This window comes from Balaenoptera ricei, chromosome 9 (assembly GCF_028023285.1).
Source record: "Balaenoptera ricei isolate mBalRic1 chromosome 9, mBalRic1.hap2, whole genome shotgun sequence".
NCBI classification, from domain to species: Eukaryota; Metazoa; Chordata; class Mammalia; order Artiodactyla; family Balaenopteridae; genus Balaenoptera; species Balaenoptera ricei.
This window is the reverse complement of record NC_082647.1, coordinates 92,951,382-92,968,615: the sequence shown is the minus strand read 5'-3', so window position 1 is coordinate 92,968,615 and position 17,234 is coordinate 92,951,382. Positions and strand designations below refer to the sequence as shown.

The 17,234-nt window shown below is 39.7% G+C and overlaps 1 protein-coding gene across 11 annotated transcripts in view; it reads right to left on the bottom strand.

The window, feature by feature from the left end:
- MAGI2 (membrane associated guanylate kinase, WW and PDZ domain containing 2) overlaps positions 1–17,234 on the bottom strand; it is a 1,337,104-nt gene that overhangs the window by 105,740 nt on the left and 1,214,130 nt on the right. For all 11 annotated transcript variants that reach the window (XR_009505080.1, XM_059934073.1, XM_059934076.1 and 8 more), the window contains 2 exons: positions 5,037–5,222; positions 2,968–3,142 (listed from right to left, as the gene is read on the bottom strand). Coding sequence is in view for 10 of the 11 variants with exons in the window: in XM_059934073.1 (XP_059790056.1) it covers positions 2,968–3,142; positions 5,037–5,222 (361 nt within the window). In the remaining variant the exon portion in view is untranslated. The remainder of the gene's footprint in view (positions 1–2,967; positions 3,143–5,036; positions 5,223–17,234) is intronic.

Here is a 17,234-nt window from a genome sequence, read left to right as displayed (position 1 = left end):
TAATTTTTATGAGTGTTGTTAACTTTTAAGTGAATGATACACTAGTTAGGGCAAAAGTTGTTACTCTGAATTTGTGAAACACTTTATTTTAAGGAAAACTCAGGATCATTAAAAACAAACAAACAAACAGCCTCTTAAAAGTTCCTTTACTTATGAAAGGTTCGTAGGTTGTATATCAGTATAACTCTTTGTAGCTATTAATTCCACTATTAAAGAGACTTTAGAGATGATAAAACCAGATTGCTAATGGTAAATTCTAGCAGAGTTTTATGGTATGAATAAGTTCCAGAATCAAAAAATGCTGCCCATGTGGTAGGGGATCTTACGGTGGGATTTTGCCTCATGTGGGCCTTTCAAGAATTGCTTCCAGCTTGCAGCATCTAGTGCACAAAGTCTATGAAAGAAGTCCATTTCCAATGTTTTCCACTAATCTTGCTATTTAAAAGAAGTAAATGATGATTGCCTTTGCTGGGAAGGTGATTTCTGCTATTTATACTTAGTTTCTGAATATATTACACAAGGGCTGTTTGTTGTTTTCAAAAAATGCTTCTCCTTAAACAGGGTTTTGCTTATGTTCATATTAAAATTATTTTGTTTCCTGAGCACGCACCAAAAGGATGTTAAGAGACAGAGAAATGAGTAGAGGTGTGCAGAGTGTCAGGAGGAAGCCAATTCAAGAGTAAATAAGACAGGATAAAATATTCACTTCTCCTAACTCATAAGATAAAAATCTGCGAGCCGATTGTCACTTTATTTTATTCCACTTTAACATGGAAACTGGCTCAATTTGACATGTAGGTGGGCACTTCTTGTACAAACGAATTAATAGGAAATTCATACTGTGTGCTTGGCATACAAGCTGTCTTGGAGACATCTGTAGCCTGATCCAGAAAAAGGCAAAGAGTTTCTCTCTGATACCATGACCATGTTTAAATGCAGCTAGAAAAATGGTTCTAGTATCTGTAAGATTATGGAATCTCTTCATTCATTTGGAAAAGAGCCACCTACTAACAATCAAACAGCTAAGCCAGGAAACCTCAGTGCCAGGAAAGGACCCTAGAACAGGAGTGGGCACTTTCCAAGCATTTAATATTACTGAAGCAAAAATAGCTAAGAACTCTGGGTAAATTTGTTGGTAATTCCTAAAAATTTGGATCAGGTCAATCTGTTAATCCCAGAGTCAGGAAATATTTTATCCCACAGTCAGGCAAAACAAAGACAAAAACAAAAACAAAACCATCCAAAGGCTGTTGCTTCTTTGACAGGGGCCGAGTCCCCCAGTTGTAACCAGTAGCCGATGGGGACAGGATAGTGGCCTTGCCCATTTGTCATTCTCCCCACTGAACTACAACACACTAGGGATGAGATTACCCACCCGCAGGCCAGAAGCAGGAGTCCAATTCCAGGAAAGTTTAACTCTGGAAAGGGAAGACGCCATTGTGGCGGGGAGGTTTAATTGGCAGTGGCAGAGCCAAGAGGAAGCGTCTGAAGCAGGCTCGGGGACTGCTGGAGCACTCAGGTCCTTCCTCCTAAATCTAAAGTGAATCCCGGGGAAAGCCAGTGCAATGTGTCCAAACAGCACGTGGTGAAAGCAGACGCATCTGGGGCTTATTACTGAGGCACCCAGGACATATTCCTCTTCTGGACTGTCAAATTCTTGCCTCTGTATCATTTACCTTATGGGGCTTAGTCTTTTTTCTTCCCTGGCCTATATTAAAACCATCAACAGCTGAGGACGATAGGTATTTATTTTTCTATGAAAGCAAATGGGAGAAATCAGAATAGAACAGGGCTTCATGGAAAGAACACTTCTGGCACAGGGCAAGTATTGGCTTTGCAACATTGTGAGTGGTAAACCTAGCAAGTTCTGGGACTCAAAAACTGGGTCTCACTTCATCGTCACCAACAGGGGAGGCAGGAGATGGGTAGCAGATGTTCAGAAAACATTAGAATCACGGAAAGGACCAGTGAGGGTTTTGTTTTCAGAGACGTTCCCGTGGGTTGTTCTATTTTTCTCCTTTGAAAGGGCAAAACCAACATGGGAACATGTCTTCATCTCTTTCTCTAATGGCGCAACCTAACCCAGACTCCCCGTTACACACACGTCCCAATAAGAAGACAGTGTTGTTTCCCTATGGCAGCCTTTTATTCTGCAAGTTCACAGGGCCTGATCACATGAGTTTGTGATGTGAAATGGAAGAATCTCATTAGACTGTGGGCAGGTGGATATAAGGTAAAATGCAGTAAAAATACTAACTTACATTCATGCTCACAAATCCTTCAACGTGTCCCACCTCCACACCGCCGTTATTCTCCGAGCCATCACGTGCATGGCTCGGTGGACACGGTGGCCACTTCTAACTTCATTCACTGGGATCAGCCTCCAGTGTGCTCTCTACGGGGCCAACTGAGAGATCTTGAAAAGCTAATCCAAGGATGTCAGCCCTCAGCTGAAAACCCTCCAATGACTTCTCACAACACGTACGATAAAGATCAAAATCTTTAACAAACCTATGAGACCCTTTAGGGCAGTTTCCCACCAGCCTCACTGCCTATATCTCCAACTATGCTCCCGCCCCTCTCCCCGCACTACACTGGCCTTATTTCCTCCTTCGTGCTTGCATACCCGCTCCTGCCAAAGGGCCTTTGCATATGATACTGTATATTGTACATATGACTCTGTCTGGACCCTCTTTAACGTGCTCTCCAGCTAGTTAAACCCTACTCATCTGCAATGATGCATCATTTCCTCAGGAAAGCTTCTCTTACTGTGAAGGGCAGACACCTGTATTTGCTAATGAAACTACGTTTCTAACATACATACAATCTCAAAATCACACAGAGGTGCACACGGTAATTTCTACATTATGCAAATCTCTCTCCTGCCTGTGACCTGTCCTGTCCCAAACTCTCTCTCTCCCCACTTCCCTCACGACTCAGCAGCAGAAAAGCCAGAGGAGACTTTACCTGTTTTCATGTCCTTGCAGCTGAAGTGGCTGAGGGGGAGCTGGCTGGGCGACAGGACTGTTGGGGGTGGCCGGGCTGGGCTGGGCCAGAGGACTCTGCTGGGCCAGGGGGCTGTGCTGCTGGGCCAGGGGGCTGTGCTTCTCCGAGCTGGGTGCTGAGGCTGGGCTGTTGAGCTCTGCGGTGGGAAACCAAAGAGGCAAATGCAGTCAGGTTGGCATTTGATATAACGGCAGCAGGTGGCCAGAGTTGGTTCCTCTGCCTCCTCACATGACTCAGGGCTTTGGTTCTTCTAGTTTCTGTTAGGCTTTAAGAGAGCAGCTTAAATTTAGCAAGCTCTAAGACCACTCCTGGAATTAGTATTCTTCCATTAATTATGAGGTTGCTGAACAAGGTTATGAACAGAATCTCTCGTCATTTTGTCAGAAGAAAAGATTACCATGAAAAACTTATTAAAACGATGAAAAATAATTCAAAGGAGTAAGCTCTGAAATATATTCTATTTGTTCCAGCATTACTTGCTGCAAGAAAGTGTTGTAGGCACTACTTTTTGGTTGTAATGAGAAGTCCTACCAGTATTCCAAAGTTTGGATAAGGAATTAACCATAAGAAAAGTAAGTGCTTTTCACAATCCTTTCTTCAGTTCCTTGTTAGTCTTATTGCCTAATAACCCTCTGTACTCCATGGTTCTCTGGAAAGAAAAAAGAACACTGGACAGAGGAAGGTTCATAAGTTGTTCTCTGTTAAAACTGCTTCTTGGTCTTTCTTGTTTAGCAACAAATTTTCAACTGAAGTTATCTCTCCATGTTGGAATAAGAGCAGGACAGACATATTTCATACTGGGAAAAGGGAGAAGCAAGAAGTCTTTTGTGACCGATTTTGCTTAGAGTTAACTTCTGTTGAATATTTTATACATAATGTTGTCTGCAGATAACAAGTTAAAAATGGTCTTTTTTTTTTTTTTTTTGGTCTGGGTGACAAAAAAGAAGTGATCTATTAGCATTCGCTTATAAATCACTCTCCCCTTTCTTTGCTCTCACCCTAAATGTTAAAATTTCTTCTCCACTTGTATCAGGGTTTCTCCACCTTGGCACTACGGACACTTGGGGCCAGACAATTCCTGCCATGGTGGGCAGTCCTATGCTCGGTAGGATGTTTACAGAGCAGCATCCTTGCAACCTCTACCCACTAGACACCAGTGGCACCCCCGGCCCAACCATGACAACGAAAAACGTCTCCAGACATTGCCAAATGCCCCTTGGGGGGAACAAAATCACCTCCACTGAGAATCACTGTTTTATATTTAAAGTCAGGTGGCTGTTTGATGCCTGCTTGTTAGATAGTCCCCAGAGGAAAGGAGGAGACCAAGTAAACCAGAGGGGACAGAGGTGAGTGAGCCCATCCTTCTCCATGTGGGCACTGTGGTCCACTCACCAGCGAGCGCCAGAGGCTGAATTCCCAAATGTCATTAATGAGCCAGCAGCTAGTAATGAACCCACTGTGCCTGGAAATGGTGAACTGCTGGTGAATCGGTGCTCAGAGAATGCCACGGCCCCTTGAGGCATGGCTGTGAGGTGTGATGTGCACTACTCCTCAAGCCTCAGGGGGGAGTCCTTGGACAGAGAAATTCAAAAGGCTAAGTGGGAATTTAAAATTCTTGTCAGACGCAACATTTCCTAAATGAGCTCTCTTTATACCACAACTTCCTCAAGCTTTTCAAAATCGATCTGACTTTGAAGAATCCTCCAGAGCTTAACTGCTAACATCAATATTTTTTTTCCATCAGATTGGTAACTTTATCATCTCTGTTGAATGGGTTCTGGCTTAATATAACCATAAAAACAGTACTCCCGGGACCAAAGGGAAAGACTGAATAAGCCAGTGCCTTGGGATTCACACTAGTTATCTACAACACCATATAGCTTGATCTTTGAATGAAACTGGTATTGAGTAAACAGGATATGGGTTGCAACAGAGTGTTAATGTTTGCAAAAATGGAAAGAACAACTTCTGATGTTCTGACACCCTGAGCACAGCCAGGTGGGCTCCATGACCCCAGGGCAGGCACTCACCCTCCTGAGGAATGATGCGAAGGGTGACACTAAGACCTGCATCCTTGATGAGCTTCACGATGTCAGCGTGAGGCATGTTGATGATAGACTGGCCATTCACTGCTAAGATTCGGTCTCCCACTTTTAGTTTTGCACAGCGATCTGCGGGACTCCCATCAATGATGCGTCCAATTTTATGTGGCACAGCTACAAAAACATCCCCAACAGAAATAGGTATCAGGGGCATTACCAGTACATGTTTTACCTTCGAGTATCAGCCGCATAGGAAACAATGCAATATCAGAATTCTTCCTTTCGTCAGTGTATTTGCCTCTTGAGATTACAATCATCCCTATCAAATACAGCTCTGTGCATACTACTGACACCAGAGTTTCTAAATTCAAGTCCTTCGTAGTGACGGGCTAATTCCAAACACATGGACCATCATAATCACCCTAGGATTAAAAATACAGCTCTTTGGGTCTTATCCTAGACCTTGCAAATCAGAATGTTCATGTAGGAGGGGAGGACAATGGATTTTCAAGAAGCTCCTCAAGAGATTCTAATACATACAAAAAATTGAGAACCACAGACGTAGAACATTATGCCCAAAGAGCTCATACTCTAAGGAAAACAATACAGTTCAGAAAAATATAATAAATGCTGGGAGCTTAATATCTACCCTTTTCTGTTTTACTGAGAGGAGAAAACAAGAAAGGGAGAAAAATACTTACATGGGAATTAGCCAGCTGGTGAAGAAGTTATGACCAACTTCCTACTTATCTACTAAGCTGTAGTTTAAAGGTTGATGCAGTTTTCAACTATTACCTCTTCTTTCTGATTCAATGCAAGTGGTGCTGAGATCTTGCTAATATCTGGTAGATAATGTATTTCATCAAATCTAAGATGTCATTGGTGCTAAGATATACCTTTCTTTTATGGACAACAAGAAAAATAGAAAAAAACCCCAACTCTGGCAATTAAACAACGACACTCTGACATAACATGCTCTCTAATTTTTGAAATATTAAAATATGAAAAATGTGCGTTACAATTGATGAAATATGGTATATGTCTCTTTAAAACAATGAAAATTCATTTTCTTTTTCATTATTCATTTATATATGTGGGGAGAGCCAGGTTCTTGGGGATATAGATTTTCTAGCAGGTTGACTCGTATTCAATGTCATTGTTTGAGTTCCTACCAGGTTATCTATTCCTGGGGTTGGACATCAATAGTGCACAGTGTCCCTATAAGTGCCCTCAAGAAGCTGACCATATAGAAAGCTGTTTCCTTTCCTTTTTTCCTTCAGGACAGGAGCCCCAGTGGGGAAACTTCCTGTCAATGACTTGCTGCTCTCCCTGTGGAAGTCAGGGACTGATTTCATCTGCATAAAGAGGCAAAGATGCACTCCACCATTCATTATGCTCCAGGGATGTCTGTCCCTTAAACTCTCAATCTTGTGTATGTGTTACAGTGAAAGGCAGAACATCAGCTAATGGCCATGGTAAGGAAGGACAATCAGAGAGTTAATGAACCAATACCTTGATCATATTTCTGTTGTGAAAGGTTACAGGTAGCATATGAAAATATTGGCTGAGCCTGCATCTCTGAAGTGAAACTCATCATGCTGGAAGCTCAAACACAGCTTTATTTACCACAAGCATGGATGGCTTTAATTAAGAACACCTTACTTAAAGCATACTAATGATCATCCGACAGTCTTAGGACAATATATTGCTCACGTAGAAATGTAATAAGAACTCATTCATTCACTAATTGCATAACATGATATGGGTGTTGCAAGCTGTTTGGCCTTCACCCATAATTAGAGTGAACTTTTGTTCCTGTTTTTTGCCCCCTTTCATGTTCAAGAGTGTCCTGGAACAGTCAATAAATGATATGATCTCCCGGGTCATAATGCGTATATTGTTATCTATCCCGACCTTTGAACAACTACATGACCTCTCTGAGTTTCTGTATTTCAACAGTAAAATCAGGATAATAATATAGTTGACATCACAGGATAGTTCTGAGAAGTAAATGAGTTGTCATACATAAAGTGACTACAACAGTGCCTGGCATTAAGAATTGCTAAGTATTAACTTTTCGTTCATTCTTTTTATTACGATTATTTTTAAGTGTTTCCGATATCACTGTTGACGTGTGTGTGTTTGTACGTAGGCACCAGCTCGAATTCTGTCTGCATGGGGTAAACCTGTAACAGGTAAAACAGCTTCATTTGGGAAACAGAGATATGTTTTGTGGAAAATACAGACACTAGATGAGGTCAAGAATCCTGTTTGCTCTTCTCAGGTTTCACTAAAAAGGTGTTGCAGGTCTCTGTAGGAAAACACCAACTTATAAGTAAGAGTTTATTATCCAAAGGGAAATCAGCATAATACAGATCTCTTCTGTATATGATGCATTATCCACCTTGAGCCTTATACACACACACACAATATTATAACTACATTAAAATAAATACAATTTGATCTTTAACAAACCATATGAGATACCTGAGAGCATTATCATTGCATGTTTACAGTGGAGGAAACTGAGGCATGAAACAGTCTGCAATTTGCCCAAGGTCACATAGGCTGACCAGGGTTTAGAATCCCAGACTGTCAGATTCCACAGCCTTTGCTCTCAAGCAGACCCCATGCTGCCTCTCTCGCCCTCACCATCCCCTCCCTCCACTCGAGTGCTCCCTGAGTGCCCAGTGCTTTCATTTGGTGAGTGCAGCCTGCCTCTAGGGAGGGAATCGTAAATGCTTCACCAGTGGCCCTGATTCAGCGGAGAGTGAAAGGCAGGAGCTTTGCTTGAAGTGGTTTCTTTGCGGCTGCTGTCTTTTGACAGGCAGGGCATGGGGAGAAGGGGAGGGGAGAAGAGGGCAGCGAGGAGAGGAGAGGAGAGGAGAGAACAGGGAAATTGGACAGTTCCTCAGATCCCATTTAGCAAGGACTTCACATCATAGTGTCGTTCCTTTGAAGTAATTTCTTTGGGTATTAGAAACACTCACATTTGAAATGAAATTAAAAAATACATTTCAAAACACATGCGAATGATATATGGATGATTTGCTGTTTTGAATTATTCATGCCTCTGCTCCCCTCCATTACTGTGTATCATTTATAATTTACTGGGCATGAAACTCCTAACGTTTCAAAACAAGATTTCGTACACACACAGACACAGACACACACAGACACACACACACACTAAGCTATTATTTGTTAGTATCCAGGGACTGTATTAGGAACTTATTTTAACTCCTTACAGCTACAATATGGAATAGCTGTAAAAATTTAATAATCATGTTTATTTAACTGTTGAGAAAAAAAAAATGTCAAAGCCAGGATTCAAACCCACACCTGTGACTTCAAACCTCGGGGTTACTTCCTTCTTTTTTTAATATGTGGCAGGTTGAAAGCAATTTGAATTATGAGGAGTGAAGGACTGACTGGTGAGACTTAGCTTAGGAAGCATGCTGCGTGAGATTTCAAGATGAAAGTTTCATTCTAAATAGAATTATTTGCATATAGTGATAACGCTTAGTTTCAAGGCCATTTCCACTTTATTAGGGTAGGTAACATAAAAACTAAAATAAATCAATAAAAACCAGATAAAAGAATGAAAACTAAAATAAATTCTATGGCAGGCCCATGGAATGATGGAGTGGCTTACATAATATCTGAATGAGTACACAATGGAGAAATGTACATCCAGTCATTGAAGTGCTTGAAATGGTTTTATTCAAATTGCTTTCTATTGGCATTTACTTTAATGAAAACAGTATTTGAAACTCTTGGGAGCTGAAGACAGCCTCACCTTCCTTTACCAGCATTTCCCCTACATGTGTAAGTACTTCAACTGCTGGTGTACAACAAATCACTGACAAGGGGTGTGCTCAGAGAAGTTTCTCTCCGAAAACAAGACGCAGCTCCGTTTGCTCAGTCCTGAGGGCTACAGAGCTTATGACCTAAGTGCTTTCTGTGCGTTGCTAATGGAATCACAGAGCATGGAGGAGGCCCTGACCTTGGTTTCTATTATTGGGATGAATGGTACTCATTAATGCTCTGAGAATTGATGACTAAGGTAACTGCCGGAGCACGGACCCTGTAGACAGCATGCCTTCCAGACATCATCTGTCGGGCAGCAACATAAATCAAGTCTCTGGATCAGGCTTCTTGACACAGTGTGCTTAGGATATGCAGATATTTGGGAAAAGTTGCAATGTCATGCGGCTTTGGACATACTGACATTTGGGAAGGAGACAATGTATTACCAGATAGAAATTTCCCTTTAATTGCAAATCACATAAGTTCTGGAAAAAGAAACCCATCTTTTTTTTTCTTTATTCATTTCTGGGTAAAACACTACTGTGCACTTACACTGCAATATGTTGTATATTTTCCTGTAGATAAATTGACTCTTTTGGCACTGCCCAACACAGAACACTTGTTTTAGTAGGAATATTCAGACATAATCAGTTGGACCAGATGCTCTCTAAGTTAGTTCTAAAGGCCTGGATTCTTGGGGTCTTTAGCCACAACCACTACAGGAAGCAACGATCCTCCCTTTTGGCTGTTGGTTTCTCTTCTGGGACCATTTATGGTCTATTCAGGCTCCTTCAGCCATTGGTCAACCAATGAGCTCTTGTGTTCTACCTTGGGTCAGTTCCCATAAAGAAGGTGGGGGGATGTTTTTTTCTTTGGTGTTTTCTTCCTGAAGTTTTTGGTGATGGATTATTCATATAATTTTTAGCGGCACCACCCTGGGGGAAGGGAGTAGTGGATCTCCCTCCCACCTTTCCCCCCATATTTCCTTGTTGTCTTTTATGTATCTCATTTCAGAGAAGGAAGAGCCTGTGACTCATATTTACATGTAATTATCTCCTTGATAACAGATCCCACAAAGTGGAGTTGTATACAGAGGAAAGCATTAGATGGGGAAAGTGAATTCTGCATCAATCATGTGAAACTTACAAGCGAGAAGTTTCTGAAGTGAACATGACAAAAATAAATACTTCAAAGGCAATCAGTAGCATAAACTGTCATTAGCTCACAATTCCATTAATCTGTGAAGGTTAAACAACATGTCATTAGCTTAAAGAGGCAACAGAAGTTAGTTTGGGTTTAGAATCTATGACCTGACATGAAAAGAAATTTTTTTTTTTAATTGGATGATTCCAATTGGTTTTCTTAAAATACTCAGTGAAGATTATTTACTGCCTAGCTTTAAAATTGTGGGTTGGGGCAGGAGACTCAATTATTCTATCAACAACACATTGCTGAATAGCATCTTCTGAGTAACAGACACAATGCTAGGTGCAGTGGGGAAGACAATAATAAAATAAATACATGGTATTTGCCTTCAAGAAACTCCCAGTCCAGTTGCGGAGATGAGGGATAATCATACAAAATATTTAAACTAAAACACAAATGGCAAATCTGTGGTAGAGGTAACATACAATAAGAGTAGAAAGGTGGGGTAACTATTGAGTCCCGGTGTGGACTCAGAGGGTGGTAAGAAAAAGGAAGGTCACTCTGGGGAAGAGAGAGCATAGTGCCCCTAGGCTAAGTCACAGCTCCCTTAGTGAAAAACTCATGGTGGTCAAGGGGGTGCTATCAAATCCACGGAGGGAGATGCATGGAGAGGATACTTTGTAGACGGCCTCCCTCCAACCCCTCATTATGCTTCCCTATCTGAGATCCCAGATGTGATGCCTTTGCCCAGCTCCTCTAGATATATAAGAAAAACAGAAGAGTAATTGTCATACGGTGTTTCTGTCTAATAAATGATGATGAATCCTGATTTTTTTTTTTTTGCCTTCAGAAACCCGAGTCTAGTATTTTTTAGACAAATTTATGTTTGTTTGTTTATTTATTTATTTATATTTGGCCGCGTTGGGTCTTCGTTGCTGCGCGCGGGCTTTCTCTAGTTGCAGAGAGCGGGGGCTACTCTTTGTTGCGGAGCACGGGCTCTAGGCGCGCGGGCCCAGTAGCTGTGTCTCACAGGTTCTAGAGTGCAGGCTCAGCAGTTGTGGCGCACGGGCTTAGTTGCTCTGCTGCATGTGGGATCTTCCCGGACCAGGGCTCGAACCCATGTCCCCTGCATTGGCAGGCGGACTCTTAACCACTGCACCACCAGGGAAGTCTGCGAGTCTAGTATTAATCTTGCTTATTTTCCATCTCTTTCATTGCTAGAAGTCCCGAATGAGAGTGTTCTATGGTGACATTTAGCTAGATGGTGTCCCTTCCTGGAGTGTGACACAGTGTCCTTTAAAAGAGATTTTCTTGGTCATCGGGGGTGAAGATGTGGGAAAAACATGTGTTTGGTGTTTTAAAAAAATTGTGGTAAAATTAAGAAAAAGCAGACTGCATGACTTGATTTCCTCTAGAAGTCTGTAAAATTCAGATTTCCAAAAACGAAAACGTCTTCCCTGAATTTCATAGCCAAATGAGTTGTAATCCCAAACCGAGCAGCTGGTGTTTTAAGGACTGCAGATTCCAAAAGTGCACTTTTCCCCCTCCAACACCCATGAGTCATTTTCTTGTGGTTGAACAGTTTAGTTCCTGCAGTTGGTAACAAGCAGATGGTCAGATGGGAGAATGGAAAGAGGGCCTCACCACTGGCAATTTGGGAGGCCGGCCGAACTCATGTTTCTAAGGGCAGAAAGCACCATCTAAAAAGTTATTAACCACACAGTTGGAGAGAAAGAGACACTCATCAGCCATATCTTACGTTGTATGCTACTATTTTGCTGAAAGTGAATTGGTAATCGAAAGAAGTCTCATTGCATTAGGAACTGTAATTAGCTACTACTTGACTATCCTATCCTGGAACACGAGGTTGGCTTGGCATGGTTTCTTTGTTTGGAAAGATTTGGTGGACTTGCAGACACAGGGCCACTTTCATGTGTGTGTGACCTGTGCAACCACACGGGTCTCTGCACTCAAAAGGGTCTTGTGTTGGGTTTAATAGTGTGCTGTCACCATCCTGATCTTCTTAACAATTTTTGAATAAGGACATCACGTTTTCATTTTCCACTGGGCCCTGAAAGTTACATAATTGATCCTATGTGGCTATATCCATAATATATTTCCTCTTCATATCACTCCATTGCTTTTACTGTCTGCAATGGAAGACGTAAAGGAGAATATGGTAGAGTTACCAAGAAAAATTATCACAAAGGGTTGCGGGGGAAGGAGCAAAAACAATTTCTTTCTCCAGGGGTGGTTGCATTTCTCATTCCCATGCACATGACTAGAAGTAAGGTAGTCCAAATAATTTCTGCTATTTCTATTCTTAAAGATTTTTCACATATTGATTCAAGAGGCCTAAAAATTACCTTAATTCTCTTATTCCGTTGTGAAAATATTCTCATAAGTCGATCATTACTGAGCATCTACAAAGCAAATATCCTTCTTTATCTTTCTTTAAATAGATTTTAATGTATGCTACCACATTTCAAGGAGTTTGTGTATTCTTTGCATATGATTTACTTCCCTCATAATCTGACAAAATGTCTAGACATGAGAGTGGCAGGAACTAATGAAACTTCAGAATAGTCATTCTCCTCAAATCTATAGGTGCCAGAAGGGTATGCATGTGGGTATGTCGAGCTGGAGAGGAAGAGAATGGAAAAGCAGTTCCATTTCTAGATATTTAAGCCTTTATCTTCTGTAGAGATACATCTCATTTTATTGTATATCCTTAGAAGTTACCTTTTACCTTGCTAATTTCTAGGTAGCTGGGACATTCTGTTTTGGTCTGAAAGTTGCTATAGAAAATTTGTCCCTCTAAGTCAAATATCAACTCTAGTCAACATTTTTTGCATTTCCCTCCAAAGACCCTGAAAAGGATATATATTTCCATCACTTAGTTAAATCAGCAACCCATGATTTTCCAGTCATGGAGTAGAAGGTGAAATTCTGTGTCACTCAACTTGAATAATTTTAGTGAGTAAAACTGTATAGCTTTTAGTAAGTTTTGCTTACAAACAACCAAACAGCAAGATGACTCAGTAATAATGGAAAAACAATTCAGAGGGTTACTGATATTAAAATATGATAAAGGTTTCTTCTCTGCAGAACAGAAAAATAAGTGGTTTTGCTCCTTTTTAAAAACAGTCACAGGGTTGAGATGTGGTACTATACCTCCATTCCAAACATGCAAATCTAACTTTCAAAGAGTTAGTTGCTCAATTTTATAATGACAAATTTAGTTCCTAACTAAGAGGTTCTTTTTATTTATAATTTATTACAGAGGGCTTATCATATTATTGCTAGAAAATACTGGATTTTTGTACAAAATGAGAGAATTGTATAAAAATTTCAAAATTCATGTCATGACGTAAAAAGGGGCAAAGTAAACAGAATAATAGTACTATCTTCTAATGATTGGAAATCTCTTATAATTAAAACAATTTAATTGAGGTAATATACGCACAAATTAAAAAAATAAAAGACAACCTAAATGCTTATAATGAAAAACCTTAGTCTCCTGCCCTAATTCTCCTCATCCTCTTTACTTTCTTCTTCACATTTCAAGTTATGTTATATGGCTATTTCTCAATTTGTCAACTTGAGTCAATAAACACTAACTTCCTATTATGACAGAGGATTTAGCACTCTCACCCTGCACCCCACCTCCTCTCCTTATCGCAATAGTTTTATCACAATTTTTAGTTAAACCAGTTATCATTGTTTACAGTTTTACCATGTAAATATCATTCACTATAGTGTTTTGTGATTCATTTCTTTTCTCGTACAGTTTTCCTTCCTTCCCACCCTGAATCACTGTGTCTGATTGTATCATTCCCCTGCCTCCCCTCTCCCCGCCCTGCTTCTACAATATGCTATCTCTATATCCTTAATTTTATCCCCCAAAGCTGCTCAAGTCATCTATGCAATTGAGCCTTCTGGAGACCTCCCTCCCAGAGGTGGGTCGGCTGTCCTCAAGTCCATGCTTAGTGTTATTCCGGGGAATTCCTATTGTTCTCCAAGGTGGAATGCACAGTCTGTAAACTCTGAGCCTTTTTTTGATTCACTCTTTCATTTTTCTAAAGCACATCCTACAGTATCTTCCTAAGAAACCACGCATGGGAGAAAGTAATTGTTCAGTATTTAATGTTTAAAAAATCATTTTTCCTTCTTCATTTGATAGAATTCCAGCTTAGAATTCTAGATTGTATGAAGTTCGAAATTGAAAAAATCATTTTTCCTCAGAAATTTGCTGGCATTGTTCTATTGTCTTCTAGCATCCAGTGTTGCTACTGAGAGGTCTGAACTCCTCAGGATTCTTTTTCCTTGTATATATTTATTTTTCCGTTTCCTTTCAGAAATGTTTAAGATTGTCCCTGTACTTTTTTGTGTTCTAAAGTTTTGCAGTGATGGATTTCGGTGTGGTTCTTTTCAGTATGGAGACATTTCTTTTAGTTTTGGTTTGGGGAACTGTTATTATACTATATCTTTGCCCCCTCTTTCTGAAACTCTGCCCTCTCTTTCTGAAATGCTTATTAGTTAGATATTGGCTTCCTGGATTGATCTGTTAATTTTCTTATCACCTCTCTCAAACTTTGTTTCTTTTTGTCCTACTTCATGTGAGATTTCCTTTACTCTACCTTTCAATCCTTCTGTTGAATTTTAAATTTTAGTCAAGATATTTTCAATTTCTAAGAATTCTTTCTTTAATCATATTTTTTATAGCATTCTATGTTTATTTTATGATGGTAATATCCTCTATCTCTCTATGTATTGTCGACTTAAAAAAAATGCACAATGTGAGAGTTGCGAGTTAAGTTTTATTTGGGGCAAAATGAGGACTACAGCCCGGGAGACAGCACCCCGGATAGCTCTGAGAAACTGCTCCAAAGAGGCAGGGGGGAAGGTCAGTATATATGCGATTTTGGTGAAGGGGGAATACAAGCAATCAAACACATATTTTTTACAGAAGGTTTCTGCTAGTCTCGTGCAGGTTACTGCTAGTCACAAGGAGCAGACATCACCATGAAGGATTTTAGTGCTTTTCTAGATATGAGGAGATGCAAGTATTGGGCTCATAATATATTTTCCTGAAAATATCTAACTATCTGAAGACCTGTTCTGCCAGTTTTTCCCAGAGCACAGAGTGCCTCATTTCTGCTCCCCACCTGAACTCCTTTCAGGGGGTGTTGAAAGTCAGCAGCTGTAGCAGCACATGATTTCATCCTTGTAGAGGCAGACGGCAAGTGCCAATGGAAAATGCCAATTTGTAGTTGACAGTATATAAGTGAGCAATCGTTGAAGCTTTCTTTTGTTCCATTTCTTCTAGTATTCTTTCATTATTGTTTGCTTGTTTTTCTGTTTTAAAAATACAAATTTCATGTCTGGTGGTCATGGTTGTTGTGTTCCATTCTCCCCCAAGTTTTTAAAGTTCTGAGCTGCTCTGAGTTTCTAAAAAAAAAAAAAGAGCAGATCTGGGCTATCCATTTCTCTTTTTGGCTTCCTTTGCCCTACAAAATGAGTTGAAACTTTTTTGTCTTTAAAATAGCTTCCCCACTTATGCTCATTCCTTTCTTCTTCATTTACTACCATTTTATTGGTTTCTAAGAAATGGGAAGAGATAACACATGTTAATGAGATCACTAATTAGAAATTGAAAATATCTTTTGTAAATTTAAGTCAGTTGTTGCAATCAATATTTTGGTATACCAGTTAGAGATTTGGAATCTGTTTGGAAAAAAAATATTGTCAATAATTTATGTACCCAAACTTTAAAAGCCCTGTTATCTCTGTAGCTCTTACAGATAAAATATAAAAGACAACTAATTTCTTTTTTTTTTTGTTTAACATCTTTATTGGCGTATAATTGCTTTACAATGGTGTGTTAGTTTCTGCCATATAACAAAGTGAATCAGCTATACATATACATATATCCCCATATCTCCTCCCTCTTGCAAAACAACTGATTTCTTTCAAGAGTTCAGAAAATGTCATAAAATTACATTTCATCAAGCCCAGGTATTGGGTTAAAAATGTTCAATGAAACCACACTTTCTTTCCTCTATATCTTTCAACTGCCTTTGAGACTTCACACCCATCAATGTACTTGGCTTTCAGTAATTTCTCAGCAGGCCCAGTAGAAATGGTTGATAGTTACAAGCAGGTGTTGCTGACAAGTCATGTTTCTCATTTTTACAGATGCAGTGTATTCTATCTCTGCCATCTCCTTTTTTCCTTTTATAGCTTCTGAAATTGTGTTTGTAAAAAGTCACTTGGCTATCTTCACACAGTTTTGCTGTTACAATAGGTAAATGTCAAAAGCCATCAGGTGCAATATCAGCTTTTTCATTGTATTCCCCTAAGCGCTCGGGTAGATAATAACTTCTTGCAATATTTTCTTAATGTAAACAGAATCAGATACTAACGCAGGCAAATGATCCCTCCTGAGCCAGCTGTCCTTTTCAATATGTTATCCAGAAGATTACATGAATATTTATGGGCTGCTCAGTTTCCCACAGAAGCCAAAGTTCCACTAACAGGGTATATCATGTTTTAACTTGAAATAATGTAATTTTGCATGACTGAATAAAACTAAATATGAATAGGCCCTCAAGCAAAGTGTTCAGGAGCTAGAAGATCTTGGTCATATATTAATTTTGAAAACAACTTGCAGTGTGACCTCTGAGTGGTCAAATAAATCATGTCAGGGTTCCCTTATTTGAAAAGTGAGACCATCACTGCGTATAGTTTTTCTTTCTTATCCTTATCTTTCTTACCCAAATATTATACATTTTAATGTCATACGAATTTCTGGTTACATGTATTTTCTCTAACCCCTTGTACTTTAAAGCATAGTTACTATATGTGTTTTCATTTTTACTAAGCAGACATATGTCTTCATAATAACTTCACTTGAGATCATCATCATAAAATGATTTTTATTACTCTACCGTGAGAAATGAATGAGAAATGTAAAAACAAAGGCTGAAGAACCTCAAAATGTGTTTCTTTGTCCACAGTGAAATACCAATTACATTCTAGAGGGAAGAGACCAAAAGTGAAAAAGCAGATATAAGGACGGCAAAAGAGCACATGAAAAGATCCTCAATATCATTAGTCTTTAGGGAAGAAATGTAACTTGAAACGACTACATACCTATTGGAAAGGCTAAAATTTAAACAACAACAACAAAGCCTGGAAACAAGTGCTGGTGAGGATGTGGATCATCCG